The sequence below is a fragment of the Cynocephalus volans genome, chromosome 17, assembly GCF_027409185.1.
Source record: "Cynocephalus volans isolate mCynVol1 chromosome 17, mCynVol1.pri, whole genome shotgun sequence".
Taxonomy (NCBI): domain Eukaryota; kingdom Metazoa; phylum Chordata; class Mammalia; order Dermoptera; family Cynocephalidae; genus Cynocephalus; species Cynocephalus volans.
Window position 1 is genome coordinate 16,326,925 of NC_084476.1, and position 18,933 is coordinate 16,345,857.

The 18,933-nt window shown below is 39.5% G+C and overlaps 1 protein-coding gene across 2 annotated transcripts in view; it reads left to right on the top strand.

Annotated features, from left to right (window-relative positions):
* The window catches only part of LOC134365767 (complement C5), a 108,574-nt gene that overhangs the window by 57,975 nt on the left and 31,666 nt on the right, over positions 1-18,933 (top strand). For both annotated transcript variants that reach the window (XM_063082037.1, XM_063082038.1), the window contains exons 23-28: positions 2,975-3,064; positions 4,196-4,408; positions 4,868-4,943; positions 10,639-10,798; positions 15,734-15,829; positions 17,295-17,466. In XM_063082037.1, the coding sequence (XP_062938107.1) occupies positions 2,975-3,064; positions 4,196-4,408; positions 4,868-4,943; positions 10,639-10,798; positions 15,734-15,829; positions 17,295-17,466 (807 nt within the window). The remainder of the gene's footprint in view (positions 1-2,974; positions 3,065-4,195; positions 4,409-4,867; positions 4,944-10,638; positions 10,799-15,733; positions 15,830-17,294; positions 17,467-18,933) is intronic.

Below are 18,933 nucleotides of genomic sequence, written 5' to 3' on the forward strand. Positions count from 1 at the left end.
CGCGCAGCTTCACCACACAGCCCTGTCTTACTCATTCTAGGTGTGAACATCAGGGCCACAAGATGGGAAGGACCTTGTATCTGGGAATAAATCTCTCTAGAGAAAATCTTGGTTTAAAAAAACAAAAACAAAAACCTATGCTTCTTTCCGATCATGTCACATGACATTTTTCCCTCCTCATTTTAGGCAGCTTTGTTGCTTTCTAGAGAGCTAAAGAGGTTAAAGACTAATCGATTCTGTTGAGATTACTTCAGATATTTTGTTAAATACTTCCAATATTTATATATTGAAATTGCTATACCAGTGTGATACTTTACAGAATTCAATTTTTTAAAAAAGACAAAGATCTATTTGGAAAAGTAAATGGACAATAATGTTAAAGAAAATCTGAAATATATATATATAAATGATGGAGAATGAGATATTAGAACAAACTGCAAAGTAGTAGTAATTAAAATTGTATGGCACCAACTTAAAGAGACTAAACACAGGTAGTGGCTCTAGCCTTTAGTTTCTCATCTCTTTCCCTGACAAGCCCTCTTCTTCCAACTCTTTCATGTCTCCGGTGCAGAGTTAAGCTCCTCATTCCCCTTGCTTCCTGGCACACCGTCATCATGGGTCTGGGCAGGCCCCTCTCATGTTTTATTTTCTCTCTTCATCCCTGACCCCAGTCCCATTTCCCTTCCTTCAAATGCATCCAGTTAAATGTGTTTACATATACCTTTGAATAGGGAGGTTATGTTGCTTTGTGTGTATATTTCTTTTTAATATATGTAAAAGGTATCGTGCTGTAGATCCCATTATATTTCTTATGTTTTTAAACTCAGTTCTCTGTTTTAAAGAAGTATCTCTATTGCTATATGTACATTTAATTCATTACTTTTTACATAGAATTTCAGTGTATGGCCCCCCGACAATCTTACTTATCCATCCCCTAGTGACAGATTCCCCACTATCATAAATAACATTGCAATGAGCATCCTTATATATTTCTCTTGAAAAATCTGTATAAGCACTTATCTGGATTCTATACCCACGAGTGGCATTGCTGGGGCAAAGGACATACACATATTTAGTGTCATTTATTCTGTTTACATTTCCACCACCAGTGTGGAGGGTTCTCTTCTCTCCACAACCTCACCAATACTTGGTATTACTCGCCTCTCTAAAATGTGACATTTTTGATGGGTAAAAGGTGATATCTCATTATTGTTTTAATTTGAATTCTTCTGGTTACTAGTGAGTTTTAGCATTTCTTCATATTCTTGTTGATTGTTTGGGCTTTCTATCTGTCAGTTTCCTAGTCATATCTTTTGTACTTTTTTCTGTTTTCCATTTGGGGTTTCTTGTCTATTTCACCTTGATTTTGTTTCAGATGTTCTTCTTTGAGCAACAATAAATTTTAATGATTTTTGAATAAGAATCTTTTATTCTGATATAGTCAAATTCATCATAATTTCATCTTATGGTTATATATTTTGGGGGTAATCTTTACGAAATCTTTCTTACCTTTAGTTCACAAAGACATTGCTGGATATTTTATTTCTTAATTTTACATATTTGACTTTTAAATGTTTTAATCTCTCTGGAATCTACCTTTATATGTGATGTCTTGATGAGTCTTTTGTTATCATCTCTGATAAAGAGTAAAATTGACTTCTCTTAGTTTTAACTTTCTCTTCTTTGCCTTTTCTATCTAGTAGTGGAGTCACCAACCAGAATTAAAATAGTCAAGAGCAAGTATCAGTGGAGAAAATGGTGCAGGATCAAATGTAGATGATCTCAAAAAACCTATCTGTGATAAGTACCATATATTGAGCATGAACTGTACGCCAGGCTCTTTTTCTACGTTATTTTTGCCCTTTCAAAAATCCTTTGAGGAAAATATTATTACTTCCATTTAACTGATGAACAAACAGATGCTTATATACATACTAAGCTCTTTCTGAACTCCATGCTCTTTCAGCCACACTGCAAACCTCTTAAATGTCTTCATTGAGTCTTATTTTTGTATTATATCATCAGCGTTTATCAAGGGTTAATGAAGAAAGAAGTTTCATGAAGAACATTTCTGCATCTTCAGCAAAGCCACATGGCTTATCCATTTAATTAGAAAATGTCACTCATTTTTTTTAGCATCTACCATTTGCCAGGGATTGTGTTAAGTGCTGGGACCACAATTAATAAGAGATGGTTTCTTCTCTCAAAAAGCTTTCTTAGCAGGACAACAGGAGGTGGGTCTTTTTGTAGTGACCACTATCGGCTCTGCAGTAAAACTTGTTCCACCTGTACTAGTTCTGTGACCTTGAGCAGGTTACTTTCTAAACCTCGGTTTCCTCACCTATAAAATTAAAATAATAAAAATAGACCTAGCATACAGCATTGTTGTGAGGATCCAATGTAACCATGCATTTAAAGAACTTCCTAGAGTGTTTGGTACTCTATCAGTAGAATAATAAATGTTATCATTTTTATGACATAAATCAGTGATTACAATAGAAAAATTCTCTGATACTGGTATGCTAAAACTCTACTGTTGTGTGTGTAGAGAAAATATTTCTCTATTAGACTGGGAGGGGAAGGTGGAAAGAAGTTCACGCCATGCTTTCCAATGGAACTAATGTTCATATATCCTTGAGTGAGAAATTACATGTCAGTTATTTTTAGATTTTAGTTCCAGGAACGATTTTCTTTCTTTGGATAAAATTGCATGCTGGTCAATAAGATTTATACAACATATTTATTTCATGTCTTGTAATAACCAGGAAATTTACAGCCAAATTTAATGCTTTATTTAAAGAGATTATACAAGTCTAGAATTTGATAAATATCCTTGATGATTTTTAACTTTCTTTTTAACTTTTAATAGGGTTACTATTTTGAAAGAGTCTTTGGAATTAGATTATTACAAATAATCTGAAAATAGTCTTCCTCTAAGAACTCTGTGTAAATTCAATGATTTTTTAAATTACAGGTGCCATCAATAGACGAAAAGAGTTCCCATATAGGATACCATTAGATTTGGTTCCCAAGACAAAAGTCAAAAGGATTTTGAGTGTAAAAGGTAAACTAACAAATGCCATTTTTATTTCTTATTTCACTTATTGCTTCAAACAAAAATAAAATATCCTCGTAATATTCTATTTCTCTGATACCTACTTAATAGCACACACAAATTCACCTATGGGGGTGCCCTACCCCCTCCACTCCCACCGTCAAACCCTTGATCACTTTCCAACTATATTCTTCTACTGGCCTGATTTGGATGGAGATTCATTCTCCCATGATGGAGTGTGGGGGCTGTTATAGGCCCAAAGACCTCTCTAAAGTGGGACTGCTGCTACTTCTAGACTTAAAGAACTTAGTGGTCAGTCCTGTTACACAGAAGGCTTTATGACCTGCAAATGTCCTCAAGAGAACGGCACTGGTCTGATGAAGTACCAGTCCCAGAGGGGGTGTCTTAGTCCATTTATGCTGCTATAACAAAGTGCTTGATAGTGGGTAATTTGTGAGGATCAGAAATTTATTTCTTATAGTTCTGGAGGTTGGGAAGTCCAAGATCAAGATGCCAGCAGATGTGGTGTCTGGTGAGGGCTGTTGTCTGCTTCCCAGATGGTGTCTTGTTGCTGGTCCCCGGCCTTTACAATTCAGTAACGTATTATCAGAATGGTAGAATGTCCTGACTATGTTTTATCTCAGATAAAATCTTGGAATCACAGAATGTTAGTACCAGAGAGGACCTTTTTGCTCATGTGCAACCCTGTCATTCTATATAGAAGAGAGAGGCTTGCCTAAGGTCGCACAGTGAGTTATAGGCAGAGTAGTCACAGCACTTCCTGTTCAGGTTATTTGCTTTGCTTCCAGGGAAGGATTCGGTTAATATGGTTTACAATGTCTAAAGCTATCAGATCGAATGGGACTAATTTGCCGCGATCTCTATGCAGTGCTCTGTCCGCTATATTACGTTATCTACTGTCATATTGTAGTGATATTTTTAAGTCTTCATTTTTTGTTGTTTCTTTCCAATGCATGTTTCTAACCAGATTTTTTTCTCACCCATTTCTGAGAAGCAAGTGAACTGCCCAGATAAAAAGAGAAGAAAAGAGATGATTGCTCTTCTCTCTTTAGAAAACACCATGCTGTTAGAAATTGACAGAAAGTGGTTGGGTCTACTTTAATTTCTTTTTTGTTTCAGGACTGCTAATAGGTGAGATCCTGTCTGCAGTTCTGAGTCAGGAAGGCATCGATATCCTAACTCACCTCCCGAAGGGGAGTGCAGAGGCAGAGCTGATGAACGTTGTCCCAGTATTCTATGTTTTTCACTATCTGGAAACAGGAAATCATTGGAATATTTTTAATTCTAACTCATTAACTAAAAAACAGGATCTGAAGAAAAAATTGAAAGAAGGTAAAAAATCTATTTCACATAGAAGTTTAGTGATTTTAAAACTAATATTTAAGTTAAACTGATATTTAAGTTGTTATGGATTATAGAAAAGCTTAATTGTGAAAGCATTTTTACAAAAAAAAAAAAAGTAATGAAGTAGACTCTAGACTCTACTATATAAATAAATATTATTTCTGGAGCATTTTGGCTTAACTGACCAAAGTGTCTGGATGAGAGACAACACACCTGCCTTCCAAACTCAACAGAGCACTTCCTTCCTCTCTGAATGAGATCAGAGCGTTCTGCTTGATAATTCCCAATTCAAGCAATTCGTACACTGAGAAGTTTAATTTTGGCCACGGAGCATATGCTTGCTGCCCAACACCAAAGGAAGTTTAATGTCCCCAGGGGCTGATAAAGCACTCTTGGAGTAGGAATGAGATCAGTAAAGCACTGTGTTCTTTCTCTGATGCCTCTTAGGGTTGGTAAGCATCATGTCCTTCCGAAACGCTGACCATTCTTACAGCATGTGGAAGGGTGGAGGTGCTAGCACTTGGTAAGTCAGAGGTTTTGACTTGTATTTTCATGTAGTGGTTGATTAACCAAAGAATAACAACCGTAATGGAAACTCTAGTCCTCCAGTTGCTCAGGCTGAAAGCCCGGTCATCCTTTACTTCTCTCTCTCTTACAATCCACATCTGATGCAGAAAATATATTTGGCAGCACCTTCAAAATATATCCTGAATTTGACCACTTCTCACCAATTCCACCACAACATCCTGGTCCAAGCCACTTTCCTCTATCACATGGCCTCAGCCCTTCTGACCTCAGCCCTTGAACCTCTCCAGTCTATACTCCACACAGCAGCCAGAGTGACCCTGTTAAAACATAAGTAAGGTCATGCCACTCTACACCGTTCGGGAGGTTCCCATCCTACCCAGGATGAAAACCAAACTTTATCATGATGTGATCTACAAAGCTGTACATGCTCTGGCCCACCTCACCACTCCAACCTCATATTCTACACTTTCTTTCATTCCATGTGAGACCCACTGGCTTCCTCACTGTTCCTCAAACACACCAGGCATGCTTCCACCTCAGGGCCTCTGCACTGACCGTTCTCTCCGTCAGGGAGGCTCCTCCCAGGTATCAGCATGGCTGGTTCCCTTATTTCCCTCAGGTCTTTACCAAAAGTCACCTTCTCATTGAGGCCTCTGCTATATCATTCTATCTCGAGTTGCAACCCACTCCCATCTGAACACTTCATATCTTTCTTTCCTACGTTCCTTTTCTCTTTAGCATTATTACTAGCATTATTCTTGCTTGTTTCACTTATTGTCTGTCCCCCCCACTAGAATGTAAGCTCCATGTGGGCATTTCCAAGTATTCCAGTGCCTGGTATATATCTGGCACATACTAGGTGCTCAGTAAGTATTTATTCAATGAATCGTAATTTCATAATTCTAATGATTTGAAAGAAAGGCAGTCAGAATTAATTAGAAATCCATATGGCAGTCAGTTTCAAAAAACGCTATCATGCTTTGACAAAATATTTAATAAAAACACTGTGCCAGATGCTTTTTAGATTCTACTTTATGAAACACACTTAAGAATAACAATACAACCTAGAATAATTTAATTTTAGATTTTGTCCTTTAACTATTGAGAGTCCCCAGGATTTCACCCTTGCCCCTCTTATTTTCTGTAATCTTTCCTTGCATAATCTCATCTTTGCCCATGCCTTCCGTAAATTCTGTGCCAATAATTCTCTAATTGATGTCTCAAGGCCTAACTTCTTTCCTAAGCTCCAGATCCACATTTCTAGGTGTCTGGGAGCCTAAGACCCTCCACACATAATCTGTGCCAAATTCATTCTTTTTTTCCTCAAACGTGCTTCTCCTGTCTTCCCTTAATCAGTGAACAGCAATACCTTACGCTTTGTCCCCCACTGATCAAGTCAGAATCATTAGTCATATTCTGACTCCTCCCTTTTCTTTTGGCTCTATATCCAATCAGTCACCAAGTGCCACAGATTATTCCTTAGAATTGGGTCTGATCATCTGTGGGTGGCACATGTTAAAAACACATAGGCCCCTAGAGCATGCCAACCAGAGGATAACCACCAGGATGCAGGGGTGGGAGTGGGCATCAATGCAGACTGGAAACTGTCACAACAGGAGCTGGGAAGTAGACACCTGAGAACAGAAGTCCCCACGAGAAGATGCAACAACCTTTTGGTAAACAACCAGAGCCTTTCAAGAGTTTGGAGCAAGACTGAGTTGATAGTGTTCAGCCAGAAATGTAGGAACACTTCAGTACTGTCCTAGACCCAACTCCACAAGTTCCTTGAAAGAGATAATATATTTTTGAGAAATATAGGGAAGATTGAAAAAAGTACCAATATCATTAATATTAACAAACCCCAAAATTAATGACTGTGAACATTTTTTGTATTAGCTTAGTCTTAAAAAAAAAGAGAGAGAAAGAAAAAAGAAAAAGAAAACATGACTGATAGAGTTCAAGTTTTCACTTTAACCACAGGCCTCCATCTTATTTCTGTCTACTTTCTCCCAAGTGCATTCGCTATTATGAGTCTACATCCTTCTAGACCATTTTTTAATCTTTTATATACACATATATGGATTTATGTACAGTCCAGTCCCTTTTTGTGTTTTTAAATGATTACAACAAGTATCATTCTATACCCCTCATTCTGCAACCTGCCTTTTTCTTTCAATATTTTTTTAGATCTGGCAATATAGGTAGATTATATAGATTACAGTGCATTCCTTTTCATTGCCATGTACTATTTCATTTTACCAATACAATCACATATCATATGTTCTTTATATTCCCATTTTAATGGACAATTATTTCCAATTGTTACTTTTATGAAAAATGCTGCAATGAATATCTTCATATATCTCTCTGTGCCCATGTGAGAGAGTTTCTCTAGAGTATATCCCCAGACATGGAATTGCTAGAACATAAGGCATACACATTTTTAGTTTCATCAGATTTTGCCAGATTTCTCTTCAAAGTGACTTTAAAAATTATTTTCTACTATAAATTTTTAGTACCAGACCCTGTTGCAAAACTTGAGGAGCTAAGCTAGACTAGATGAAGAACTTCTAGAGGTCCAGGGTCTAGAACGAAAGCAAGTCAAATAGCCTACTCTTTCTCCTTTCCTCCAAGTCACACTTAAATTCTGAATTTCAGGCCTGTCTACAAGAGACAGGTCAGTGAGAAGAGGAGAACACAGGAAGCTAGAGCAAGATGTGTTTGCTTCACTGCTAGAGAAGAGCTATCAGCACACTGTTCCATGAAGGACTCTAGGGCTAGGGCACCCAAGAGCACCAAACAAAGAGGGACAAGAGCTTGCAACTATAGAACACTTACTAAAGGCCAGGACTATTTTAGATGTGTTTGTTTAATCCTTATAATAAATCCCAGGAGGTGAGTGTGATTATTATTACCACCACCATGTTTCAGAGACAAAACTAGTGCACAGAGAGGGCATATAATTGGCCAAACAGCTAATAAGTGGAGAGACAGCCTAGAAGTCTGACTACACTCTTATGCCTCTCTAGCTTGTTAAAAGAGAAGAGACTTTCCAAAGCCAAAATCCCAAGAGAGCCCCTATATAAAATGTGGGCCAGTCATTGTCCTTGAATAGGGCCAGTCCACAGACATATTCTCCCTGCTTGGGAGCAGAGTGAGGGATTAAAGGCAGAAGCTTTCCCAATTCTTTCTCCTAAAAGTCAACAGACTAGAAAATAAACTTCTGATGTCTCCAGAGGAAGAATTAGGAAAAGGCACCCAGTTGTGAAGAGGCAGTTTCCAATAATATTGAAAAATAATTTTTTAAAATTATTAAAGCTGTTAGAGCAAAGATTGAGAACAACCTAAATGTCCATAGGTAGGGAAATGGTTAAAATAGTTTTGCTGCATCAGTACCAAAATACTGTCATTTAATGTATAAAATCATTTGTAAGACAATGAGGAAACTTTATACATTAATATAGATTTCTAAGGTTATTATTATATTGTAGATTATATTTCATGTAATACTATTAAATGAAAAAAGCCAAGTATAGGTTAACGTGGATACTCACATTATCCTACTATTGTGGTGTGGTTGGGATGGAAAATTAGCCAGGAAGACTGAATTCTTGTATTTACTATTTGAAAGGGTCCACAAGAACAATGGTTGCTGCCTGGTGGGAGGTAAAAGGGGACGGGGCAGGAGGGCGACTTTCATTATATGTCCTTTTATGCTTTTGCATTTTTTAACCATGAAGGCTTTACATACTGCAGAAATTACTTAAAATACAATTTAAAAATAAAATGAAATTAAAAATAAAATAAATTTTAAAAGGGAGGGGATGTGGGGGGAAGTCAGATGGTCTAAGTGTTAGATGTCTGAGTGGCTGGAGAATGGGGGTTTCTTGGGCAGCTGAGCATGAAGAGGTGTTGTGGGGATTATGAATTCGATCTTCTATCATAGTCCTTGACAGATATTAGAGATTAAAATTGCTTTTTGTCTAAGTAATCATGATTATTAAAGCTTCTTTGTGAGATGGGGTGAGCTCTGTGTCAATGGCAGATTTCAAGGGGAGGTGAGATAAACACTTCCAAGGACATCAGAAAAGGGAATTCAGACCTCAGATAGATTTAGATCCCATGACTCATACAAATTCTGCAATTGAGAATTTTATGATTTTACCCTTCAGTGTCTTGTGTTCATGGGTCAGTGCCTTGACTCAGAACTATTTTATTCACCTCTTGCCGGAGACCAGCTCCAGTCGAGTTTGCGGGTCCTTGAAAGAGGGATGAGGAAGCCGGCGAAAATAAAAACCACAGACGGAGACCTCAATGCATCAGTCTGCACGTTCTCTCTCTGTGGGCTGTCAGCGTGTTACAGCTGGAGCCCAGTAGAGCATGAGACAATGCTTTTTATTTAGATTTTTCTCTGCAGAGGGGTTTTGGGTATTATTTTTATTGTATCAGCAAGCTTAAATCAATAGTCCAAAAAGCAGGGAGGAAACTTTTTTAGAGGTCAGCACGTCTTAGGTGATCAACTCGTGCTTCTATTTCCTGGAATCAGGTTTATCAGATTCAAACCATCCCTTCATTGTCTTGAAGTTATCTTGTGACCTTTTTCTGTTAGCAAGCTGTGGTTAATATCCACCCTGTTAACAGGGTGGGAGCCAAATGTAAAAAGAACAGTGGATATTTGAGCAGCATTATCATGCACATCTTGAGGTTATGCATTCGCTGTGGCCCTGTAATCTTGATCTAAATGTTAAAGTGTCCTTGTGCACAGCACCATCCCTCACAAAACCAGTTACATTTGCCTCTTAGGTCTAATTTTGCAGGTTTAATAATTTTACAGCATATATTTTTATCCCAATATCTAATTCTTAATGATTTATTTAAAACTGGATACCACCAAGTAAAGGGGGTTCTACAATTTCGTTCCCATATACTTAATTTGTCCCCATCATATAATTTCTCATTAATGCCAACCATTCTCTTGCCATTAATATAATCTCCAGTAAATGATGTTTGCCAACTTACATTAGGCTGCAGCTCATATTTACTCATGAGCGGTGCTTTTAGAACATATGTTGGTGTGGTCAATTTATCATAAGGGGATAATTTTGAATTGTCCAATTTACTCAGATCCTCTGTGGGAATGTCTAGTTCAATGACCGCAAAATCATTTGTGTTATTTTTATAATCTTTGGGGAATTCAGAGAACTGCCACGCTAACCGAAATATCGAAAGAGAAGGCAAAAGCCACGAAGCCGAGGCAAGAACCCTTATGGTTGTAGCAAGTGCTCGTAGCTGGGGCCTTGCCAGCAGCTCTCCCTCCAGCGGCCTTGCCAACTCGGAGAGGGCAGCCCAAGCTGACTCCTTTAGGATCCTGCCATGACATGGACTGCGCCAACCTCTGTTATCTTTAACTTTAGAGAGCTATGTTTTTATCATCAGGAATCAATTTTTAGCTAGCTAAGGGTGTTGTAACCACAGAAAATGTGCCATTCACACTTGCTGACTGAATATTTTAGAGATCTTCCAAAAATCTTCCCTTTTCTTGTAAAATGGTAATTTATTTTGGAATTGTATGTTTTTAAATGTTATTTTCTCTTAAAGAATAAAGTTGTATGGACTAAAACACTCTGTAAATCAAGAGCCAAAAGAGATTCAATGTTCTAAATATTTATGTATTTGCTTTTGTCTTAAAGGTTAACAGCTTTTGCTTTAAGAGTACTTGGACAAGTAAATAAATATGTGGAGCAGAACCAAAATTCCATTTGTAATTCTTTACTTTGGCTGATTGAGAACTGTCAATTAGAAAATGGATCTTTCAAGGAAAAATCCCAGTATCTCCCAATAAAATTACAGGTAAGGAAATCAGATGTACACATTAGCAACAGTTTCATTTACAAGTTTGAGTTTCGTTCTCATCTGTTATGGAAAGATGAAGAAGAGAAGAAAAAATATATGTAATCCTGCAACAAAGTCCTCTTGTAAACAGGCAAAGACCACAAAAGCCCTTTCCATGCTCTCAGAAGTGAAGAAATCTTCACAGTTCACCAGAGGTCAAATAAGTGACAGATCTTAGACATCTCCTGTAACAGGCATTTGTGGTTCACAGGGCATAAACTCCAGAGATCTCAGAATGAGTGAAAGGTGCTAATTTGTCCCCCTACCCTTGGTATGAAACCTGTACCTGAAGCTCAGAGCCTTCTTACAAGTCAAGGCTGTAAAGTGTTGTCATGAAAGATTGGATCGTTTTTATATCCTGTTAGTTAGAGAGAATGGGGTCAATTTATTAAAAAGTGCAACAAACTGTTATTTGAGTTTAGAATCTGTTTATAAGCTTAAATTACAGAGCACAGACAGTCCCCAATTTACAATGGTTCAATTTAAGGTTTTTCAACTTTACAATGGTGTGAAAGTGATTGGCATTCAGTAGAAACTGTACTTCAAGTACCCATCAACCATTCTGTTTTTCACTTTCAATACAGTATTTAATAGATGACATGAGATATTCAACACTTTAATATAAAATAGTCTTTGTGTTAGATGATCTTGCCCAATTCTAGGCTAATGTAAGTGTTCTGAGCCTGTTTAAGGTAGGCTCGGCTAAGCTGTGATGTCTGGTAGGTTAGGTGTATTAAATGCATTTTCCACTTACCGTATTTTCAATTTATGATAAGTTTATCTGGACATAACCCCAACATAAGCGGAGGAGCATCTATAATTACAATATCATTCCAAGATATCTCTATAATATCTTCTATTCTTTAGAATACTTCTTTAAGATTCAACAGAAGCTTTTTTTTTCTCCTTGCCCCAATCCAGTCCCTTTTATATCAGCCATGAGTGACCTCCATGGCTGACTGTGGGTCTTATAATGGTCCTTTGCTGCATCAATAGCAGATTAGGACTCCCATAAGAAGTGGAGGCAACCAACGTCATGCAGGCGCTATCTGAAGAGTAAAATATCGTATTAGTCCATTTCTGTTACTTATAGCAAAATACCTGGAACTGGGTACTCTGCAAGAGAATGAAATTTATTGCTTACGGTTTCTGAGGCTAGGAAGTCCAAAGTCCAGGGAACACAGCTGGTCTTGGTGGTGGTGACAGTGATGGCAGGGTATCACATTGTGAAAATGGCAGACCAGAAAGAGGAGAGAGAGTAAGAGGCCAACTTCTTCATTCGCTCTCCTTTTAAAGCCCTCCGAACCATGTCCATGACAACCATTTTTAATCCATTCACTACAGCATGGTTCTACAATCTAATCACCTCTTCAGGGCACCACCTTTCAATCACCATAATAAGATTTCCCACACTCAACAGTTACAGTGGGGATTAATCTTCTAATATATGAGACTTGGGGGACACAATTCAAGCTTCCGTGAGTTCTGGGGGGACATAATTCGATCCACTACATTCTACACCTGGCCCCCCAAACTCAAGTCCTTTTCACATACAAATACATTAATTTCATCCCCAAAGTCTTAACTTGTTTCATCTCAAAAGTCCAAAGTTCAAACTCCCATCTGTGAAATCTATACAAGTTATTTACTTCCAGGATACAGTGGTGGGACAAACATAGGGTACATATTCCCATTCCAAAAGGGAGAAATAGACCAAAAGAAAAGGATAACAGGTCCCAAACAAGTCTGAAACCCAGCAGGGCAGGCATTAAATCTCGAAACTGGTGAATCATGTACCTTGACTCCATGTTCGATGTCCTTTGCATGCTGGTGTTGGGGCTGGGTCCCCAAGTCCATGGACAGCTGCTCCTATGGCTTTTCTGGTCTCAGGCCACACTTCAGTTCTCACACTTCAGTCTGGCATTGCACTCTAGTAGCTCCATAATTCTGGGGTCTCTGCTTGGGTTTCTCTGCTGCAACTCCAACCCCACATTTCCACTATACATTGCTCTAGTGAAGGCTCTATGAAGTGAATCTGTCCCTATGGCAGATCTCTTCTTGGGTCCCCAGGCTTTTCCATGCATCCTTTGAAATCTGGGTGGAGGCTCCCAGGGCTTCAGAGCTCTAGCATTCTGTGAGCAGACACACCTAACACCACGTGGATTCCATCAAGGCTTCCAGCTTGTATTTTTCAAAACTGTGGCTCCAGCCACACCTGGGGACAATTTAGCCATGGTTGGAGCAGCCAAAGCAGCTGGGGTGCTGGTGCTGGAAGCAGCTTCCTGAGGTGGCCCTGGGCATCGAGCCAGTGGAGGGTGCCTCAGGCCTGTTCCCCAAGACCATTCTGTCTCCCTAGGTCTTTGGGCCTATAATGTAAGGGTTGGCCCCAGAGGCTTCTGCAATACCTTCAGGGCCTTTCTCCTTCTCTTGATAATCCCATACTTATGTGTTAATCTTAGTACCACTGAATTTTTCTTCTGAAAATGCTCTCTGCTTCTCTACCATATGGCCAGGCTGCAAATTTTCCAGATCTTTACACTCTGCTTCCCTTTTAAATTCTGGCTTTATGTCCTGCCTTTGCCACCATAACTCAGCATAGGCTGTTGCAAGTAGTCATGCAGCTTCCTTAATGCTTTACTGCTTAGAAATTTCTGCTGCCAAATACTCTGGTTCACAACTCCTAGGTTCTAACTTCCACAAAGTCCTAGGGCATGGACAGAATGCAGCCAAATTCCTTGCCAGTTCACAGTAAGGGTGATCTTTGCCCCAGTTTCTGATAAACTCCTTATTTCTCTCTGAGACTTCCTTAGAGCAGCCTTTACAGTCCATATTTCTATCAGCATTCTGCTCGCCACCACGTAACCAGTCTCTAAGATATTCCAAACTTTCCCTCATCTCTTTATCTTCTTCTGAGTCCTCCAAACTCCTCCAACCTTTGACTAACATCCAGTTCCAAAGCCACTTCCACATTTTCAAGTGTTTGTTATAAGCAACACCCTACTTTTCTGATACCAATTTTCTGTATTATTCAGTTTCTGATGTTTATAACAAAATACCTAGAACTGGGTAATTTAGAAAGAAAACAAAATTTATTGCTTACAGTTACAGAGCTGGAAATCCAAAGTCCGAGGAACATAGCTGGGAAGTTCTTGGTGTTGGTGATAGGGATGGCAAGGCATCACATTGTGAAAATGACCAGAGAGAGCAAGGGGCCAATTTCCTCATTCATTCTCCTTTTAAAGCCCTCCAAACCACACCCCTGACCACCATTTTTAATCCATTCACTACATCATGGTCCTACAATCTAATCATCTCTTCAAGGAACCACCTTTCAATTACCATAATAAGATTTTCTACCCTCAACAGTTACAGTGCAGATTAAGCTTCTAATATATGAGACTTGGGGAACACAATTCAAGCTTCAGTGAGTTTTGAGGAGATGTAATTCAATCTACTACAAGTACTATAACATTTTTTTCTTATATATCCATCCATCCATCCATCCATCTATCCACATTCATTCAACAGCCATTCACTGAGCACCTAATACCTGTAAGGGCCTATTTTGTGCATGGTGGGCAGAAGAGGTGGGAAGGATGGACCCCAGATAGCATCCTTGCCACAAAGGAGCTCATACACTGATAGAGAAGGTGGGGTGTAAATGTAGTACCAATTCTAGCAACTCTAATCAATATATGTGTGTGTGTGCATTTATTTTAAAAAGAAATGAAAAGTTGTCTATATTTATGGTATAAAACATGATGTTTTGAGATATATATACACATTGTGGAATGGCTAAATTAAACTAATTAATGCATACATTACCTCACATTCTTTGTGTAGTGAGAACATTTAAAATCTACTGTCTTAGCAATTTTCAAGTGTTATTAACTGCAATCACCATGCTGTGCAATAGACTTCCTGAACTTATTCTTCCTGTGTAAGTGAAATTTTGTATCCTTTGACAAACATTTCCCCTATACATACATGTATATGTGTGTGTATATATGTACATGTATACGCACACACCACATTTTCTTTATTCATTCACCCATTGATAGACACTTAGGTTGTTCCCATATCATGGCTATTGTGAATAATGCTTCAATGAGCAGTGTAGTGCAGAATCTCTTCAACATATTGATTTCCTTTCCTTTGGAAATATACCCAGAAGTGGAATTGCTGGATCATATGGTAGTTCTATTCTTAGTTTTTTGAAGAACCTCCATACTGTTTTCCATAATGGTTGTACTAATTTGCATTCCCACCAACAGTGTATCCATATCCTCTCCCACACTTGTCATCTCTTGTCTTTTGATAATAGTCATCCTAACAGGTGTGAGGTGATATCTCATTGCAGTTCTAATGTGCATTTCCTTGATAAGTAGTGACGTAGAGCATTTTTTCATAGACCTGGCATTTTGAATTGGAGACAGAGAGGGTGGTTCATTCAAAAAACTGGGACCATGGGAACTAGGGGTTGAGTGGCATGAAATAAAGCTGGTGAGTTAATTGGACTTCATCAAAGGTCTTATAAGAATTGCATTGGAATATCACTCCCTAAAAGTAAAAAATATGGGAGAAGAGAGACTAAATAGTGCCTCATAGAGAAGATGGCATTTTGACAGGGTCCTGAAGGAGGGGGAGAACTTGAACGTGGTGAAGAAGTATGAAGTGGGGGGTGGGGCAGGGGAGGGGGTGGGGCGGGAGAGGTGGGGAAGTGACGGCACTCAAGCAAGAAAGACCCAGAGCTTATTGAGAAATGGTAAACAGTCCAACCAGAGTGCGTGAAGGGCAAGAGTGGAAGATAAGGCTCAAAACAGAGATTAGAACCAGGTCATTTCACTTTAAAGACACCATTTCACTCTCCTTCTCCACACTGCTTATTTTTAGGGTACACTGTCTTTAGAAGCCCGAGAGAACACCTTATATCTCACAGCCTTTACTGTGATTGGAATAAGGAAGACTTTTGATATATGCCCGCTGGTGGTAAGTAAGGGTTTTCTTTCTCTACACCCATTATTTCTTTCTGTACCGTAGACTGGAGGGAACGCCAATCAGCTTTTCGTTTCAAAAGCTTCTTTTCCTTCTTTTCACATTACTGGAAAATAACTTTAATTTCAGAATCAAAGGCTTTTAGAACTATGATAATACTGGGGTCCACCTAGTCCGACCAACTCATCAACAGTTAAGAAGGCTGAAGCCTGTATGTCAGGTGAATTTAATCGCACAGTGTCACAGGATGATACTGAACTGTCGAGCTGAGACTAGAGCTGATAACTAGCACTGGGATAGGATGACCCAGTGTTCACAGATTTCCCCTCGTATCTCTACTAAGGCCTACTGTACAAGGGTACTTCAAAAAGTTCATGGAAAAATAGAATAGAAAAATAATACGAATGTTTCCACGAACTTTTTGAAGTACCCTCAGGTGAATGTTACTGTTCCTCTATAGTTGAGGCATTCTGTATCACACAAGTGCTGAGGATGCAAAACAGAAAGTTTGCTTCTTTGGGTTGCGTTGTTTCATTTGCTTGGAAGCCGAGGGGATAAAAGAGAGGATCCACCCAAGTAAATCAACATAGAAGGAGGTTCCAAAGGTTAACAGAGATGATACCCTAGTCTGGGAAGAGATAGACCCCTGAGCCGAGGTTAAATACTCCTGCCTGCAAATCAGAAGCCTGTCAGACGTGTGCCTCAAACCGGGATAGAGAACTGAGATGGGAAAACCCAAGGGGATTTGCAGGACTTGAACCACAAAACAAAACCATTTTTTTTAGTTTATTTAGAAAGACTTGGTATTTACACTTAACAAGAAAACATAACCGATGAGGATCAGTTCCCAGGGGCCTGGAGGACCAGCCAGCAGAGGCGCAGATGGAGCAGGGTGGGAAGGAGCTTTTCCCTAACCCACTTATCCATAATAACAATTCCAGTGGTCCCAGGACAAGTGATAGAGACTATTTTCCCAGGAATTATTAGGATCAAAAAATACTTTGGCACCTTGGCTATTTTTCTGCTATTTATGGTCCGGTTTTTTTTTTAGAAGAATTCCTTTCAAACATGTGAGCCTGTCTCAGCTGTGCTGAGAGGGAATGTTGTCCCCCTGAGAGGTGAAAGTTGTCCCTAGGCTTGCAGCCTCTTCCCGCTGGAGACTAGGTCTGATGATGGAATCAGAAACTGAAGGGACATAATCTCTAAAGGGGAGTGAGAATTCAGAGGCAATAAGCTTCATCCAGTTTGGACAACCACATTGTCCCTTCTAAGTCTATGTCTGCTCCTTCTCATGGAAGGACTTGCTTCATTGAGACACCGTCTGTTTCCATTAGGTCAGTCCTCTTTCCACCCCTCCTCTTGCCCAAGCCAGGATGGTGCGAACCTAGGTATGGTTCATATCAGTTGACAGGCTGATGCTTGACAAAGAAACTTAGGTTTCCTCTGCTCTTGTTTCCAGAATATCAACACAGCTCTGACTAAAGCTGACACCTTTCTGCTTGAAAATACTCTCCCGGCCCAGAGCACCTTTACGCTGGCCATCGCTGCGTATGCTCTTTCGCTGGGCGATAAAACTCACCCACGGTTTCGTTCAATTGTTTCCGCCCTGAAGAGGGAAGCTGTGGTTAAAGGTATGACTGTTCCAAACATCTATTCAGCAAGCATTTACTAAGTACATTGAGGCTGCTAGTTCTGGGAAGTGGGTGGTAGCATGCAAAATCTCTGCCCTCAAGGAACAAATCATCATAATGCAATGTAATAAGAGTTGTTATTCCTTCATCAAATATTTATTCATTCCTTTATTCAACAGATATGAATTTAGTATCCTATGGATACCTCCTCTGTACTAGGCACTATTCTAGGCTCTGGGGATAAAGCAACCAAACAAACAAACCAAAATAACAAATCCAGATCCTCATGAAACTTACTTCCAAACTGGGGAGAGATGGGCTGGCCCGTGGCTCACTCGGTAGAGTGCGGTGCTTATAACACCAAGGCCCCGGGTTCGGATCCCATATACGGATGGCCGGTTCGCTCACTGGCTGAGTGTGGTGCTGACAACACCAAGTCAAGGGTTAAGATCCCCTTACCGGTCATCTTTAAAAAAAAAAAAAAAAAAAAAAAACTGGGGAGAGACAAGCATGATAACTAAGTAAAACTTTGAGAATAGGCTGGCAATGACTGATATGAAGAAAAATAAAAGAGGGAAAGGAGGTAAGGTAAGGTCATGGGTTGTCATTTTAGATAGGGCCACTGGGCTTAAGCCTCACTGAGAAAATGTATTTGAGTTGAGACCTGAAAGGAAAGAGGAAACAAGCCCTGTGGCTATCTAGAAGACTGTTGCTGGTAGAAAAACAGCATGGGCAAATGTCCTGACTCACCAGCATGCCTGATACCCTAGAATGGCAAGGAGGCCAGTGTGGCTGCCGAGGAGCGAGCTGAGGAGTAAGAAGTGAGGTCAGGGAAGAAAAGAGTGAGGGAGCAAGGGAAAGTTGTGTAGGACGTTAGAGGTCATTACGGGGACACTTCAGGGCTTCTGAATACTGTTGTGCAATGAACAAGGCACCCAAGCAAGCAGGTGGATTGAGGCTGCAATCCAGCTCATGCTCCACTCTGCAGCCACGTACCCTGGTTTAGGGCTGACATCACCCACACCAAGGGCTGTCTGTGTCTCATTCACGTCAAGGTGCTGTGGGGCCAAAGAGAATCCTAGAATTTAACTTCCAGGATGAGTGAGAAGAGAAGCCATTGGATCTCAAGCAATACAGTGCATGACCTGGCTTGCATTTTACCGGGTTTGCTATAAAAGTATATATTTTGTGTTGAAGAATAAAGACACTGCGTCAAGAATAAAGAGGTGGAAGAGAGCAGCGGTGATCACTGGCACGGCTGGGCACTTCTGAGCCCTCTCCTGGCTGAGGTTTTCTGAAAGTTTTATAAATCTTGCTTGAGATTGATGACCATCTATAAAATTTGACTTCTGTCATTATTTAAAAATGACTAAGTATTAATGTATAACTCAAAACCACTTGTACAATACTTCAAAAATAACACGAAAGAAGCATCTAGGGTATTGTGAGATGCGGATTATAAAATGA